We start from the raw sequence: 2761 nt of genomic DNA on the forward strand, positions 1-2761 counted from the left end.
TTCCCCCTGTGGGACATTTCTTCCCTGTCACATGGTCAGTGAGTCATCAGGGATGCAGGGATAGCCAACAACCACTGCCACCCAGTGCCTGGGGCCTGTGTGCTCAAACCGTCCTCACACTGTCTCTGCCCAGCAATGACATCATCCATGAAGCCCACCAGTGTTTGACTCCACTGCTGAAGACCTCACTCTGACCCTCCTGCTGAACTCTTGCAGGGAGGGACTCCCTGCCCAGGCTTGGTGACCCCTAGGCCTGCAGTCGTGTCTGGGCATTCACAGTTTTCTGCACAAAGTCGTTTTCCGCATGAACAGCCCAACCTCTAGCCCCTACCGGATGGTGGAGCGTGTTGGAGAAGGCACCAAGGATGTCACCAAGGAGGCATTTATTGCTGGCCGCGGCATGGGTAGGTGGGGGTCTAGGGGGCCCGAGGGTTCATCGTTTTCTTGCATCCCAGCGAGCTCACGAACACGTGACTCTCCTGGGAGTCGCGCCAACTCTTCCTCAGTGGGCCCTGGTACTTGCAGGGAAAGTCCTCCTGGTAGACAGTTGACAGCACACGCTGTCCGCCCAGTGGGGGCTCCATGTGGCTGTACTTGCACTGTGGACATAGGGAGGACAGCTTGCCCACCTCGGCCACTCTGAATCATCCATGCTCTCTCAGAGCATCAAAGCTGGGGGCACGTACAGTCAGATATGGCTGGCAGCTGGGTCCCAGGCCTCTAACATTATTGACCCAAGGACCAATAAGAGGCATGAATGCACCAGGGATGGCCCTGGAGCGACCACAGAGCCAAGTGACTTTAGGTAACCCTCAGCTAGTCTTCAGCTTGGGGAGAGCATAACCTTATGATGGTCCTGGTGCTGGGCTGACCGTGACTCTGGAGTGAGATGAATGACAATAAGATGACCCCTTGCCTGGGGTGACCCTAGAATGACCCTAGGCTGGCTCTGCGGTCTGGGGGAGACACTGTCCTGCGACAACTGACAGCCCTGGTGACCCTCCTGTGATTTGGGGCTGTATCCCCCTGTCCCCCCTCACCCGCTGTAGCTGCTCCTCAGTTAAACAGGCTGGAGCTACGCTGTGTGGCTTCAGCATCTTCTGGTTGGTGGTTAAAAAATCTGTCTCTAGAGATTTGAGTTGGGAGGCTGCTGAGCTGAGGAAGACTGAGTGGGTCCCCCAGACCGGAAGGTGAGGGGCAGAGTCTGCTTTGGCGCCGGGGATGGGAGATAGGGTGGGGGCGTGGCCTGGGGCGGGGTTGTCCCGGGCAAATCAGAGGTCCTGATAGAGTCAGGCTGGCATCTGGACCTTCAGGAGGCAGAACCAGAGCCAGGCAGTGGGTGGGGCAGCACTAGTTGGGGGCGGACAGGACCAATGGGGTGTGACTCCCTGGTATAGGGGCGGGGCTTCCCAAAGAAGAGGCAGGACTTCTGAATAGGTAGGCACTTCCCAGTGGCGGGGGTAGGGTGGGTTGGGGCATGGCGTAAGAGGGGTAGGGGACTGTAGGGGTGATGTTCCCAGTGGGGTGGTGCTACCCAGTAGGAAGGGTGGGCTTCAAACCAGGGCATAGCTTCCAGGCAGGGGCCTGGCTTCCCGGAGAGGAGTGGCGGCCAAGAGTGGGAGTGGTTTCTTATATGTGGGCGTGGTTTCCAACAGGGGCGGGGCCACGCTCACCTCCAGTGCCTTTGGGCAGGTTGCTGTCCTGAAAGTGCAGGTTGACCGCTTTTGCTGTCTGATTCGTCTCCAGGGCTGGGTAATGCGAGCTCATCGAGGTCTGGAAGAAGTTCCTGAGCTGCGCTGGATCTCCTAGAATCACGTGCGTCTGCAGTTTCTCATGGGGCAGGTGGCGTCTGGGAGGTTGGTTGACAGGCGGTGGCTGGAGGACCACAGGTCATCTGGGAACTCCCTTCTGGAGGTATTGTGTAGCAGGCCCACCCCGTGTGACCCTGGGCAGATCTCTCGCTCTCGCTGGGGCCCCTGGGGGCGCGCTGGGAGCTGATGTCATTATTTTATCATTTTGTAGACAAGGCCACTGGAGCCAGGAGCGGTTTGACTTACCCTGTTAGTTGTTAGGCGCTGTCCAGGCATCCCTGGCTCCTGGGGACCCGATCCTGTGCTATCCTCACAGTCTCTGTCTTGGTCAAACCTGTCACCACTGTCGCTGTAGCAGTCCATGTCCTTGAGGGTCTTACTTTCCTGGTCTGGCCCTCTTCCTTTCTATGTATGATGTCGTTTTCTGGGGACTCTGGGCCTTCCTGACCTCACGCCTAATGTATGAGACGCCAAGTCTCACGTCCTTACCCCTGAGGAACACTCTGACTGCACTTCTTTCAACCTACACTCTTTTGTCTTTAGGTGGTATGGCACGTATGTTCAAATTTGGTCACCAACACCACAATTCAAAAGCACCAGTTATTTTTCAATCTTCCTTATTCATCGTCCAATAGGGCTGTTGTACATAGGGTCGCTATGAGTCGCAAGCGACTCGACGGCACATAACAACAACAACATGAAGGACAGTGACTAGGGATGATAGATAATTGATGCCTTTGAGCTGTGGTGCTGGAGAAGAGTGTTGAATATATCATGGACTCCTAGGAGAGCAAACAGGTTTGTCCTGGAGAAGGTGAAGCCAGAATGCTCTTTGGAGTCAAGGATTTTGAGGCTTCGTCTGACATACTTTGGGCATGTTGCAAGGAGGGACTGGTCCTTGGAAAGGGACATCATGTTTGGCAGAGTGGAAGGATGGCTCAGGAGAGGAA

The 2761-nt window shown here is 56.0% G+C and overlaps 1 protein-coding gene across 1 annotated transcript in view; it reads right to left on the reverse strand.

Moving 5' to 3' along the window:
• Positions 1–416: 416 nt before the first annotated feature.
• Positions 417–2761, reverse strand: part of LOC102853191 (chromosome unknown open reading frame, human C19orf45) — a 6280-nt gene continuing 3935 nt past the window's right edge. The window contains exons 6-8 of the mRNA XM_006902675.1: positions 1674–1875; positions 1041–1126; positions 417–599 (exon numbers count right to left, since the gene is read on the reverse strand). Coding sequence (XP_006902737.1) covers positions 417–599; positions 1041–1126; positions 1674–1875 — 471 coding nt within the window. The remainder of the gene's footprint in view (positions 600–1040; positions 1127–1673; positions 1876–2761) is intronic.

The sequence above is a fragment of the Elephantulus edwardii genome, unplaced genomic scaffold (assembly GCF_000299155.1).
Source record: "Elephantulus edwardii isolate Elephantulus edwardi_28Jun2011 unplaced genomic scaffold, EleEdw1.0 scaffold00438, whole genome shotgun sequence".
In the NCBI taxonomy this organism is placed as follows: domain Eukaryota; kingdom Metazoa; phylum Chordata; class Mammalia; order Macroscelidea; family Macroscelididae; genus Elephantulus; species Elephantulus edwardii.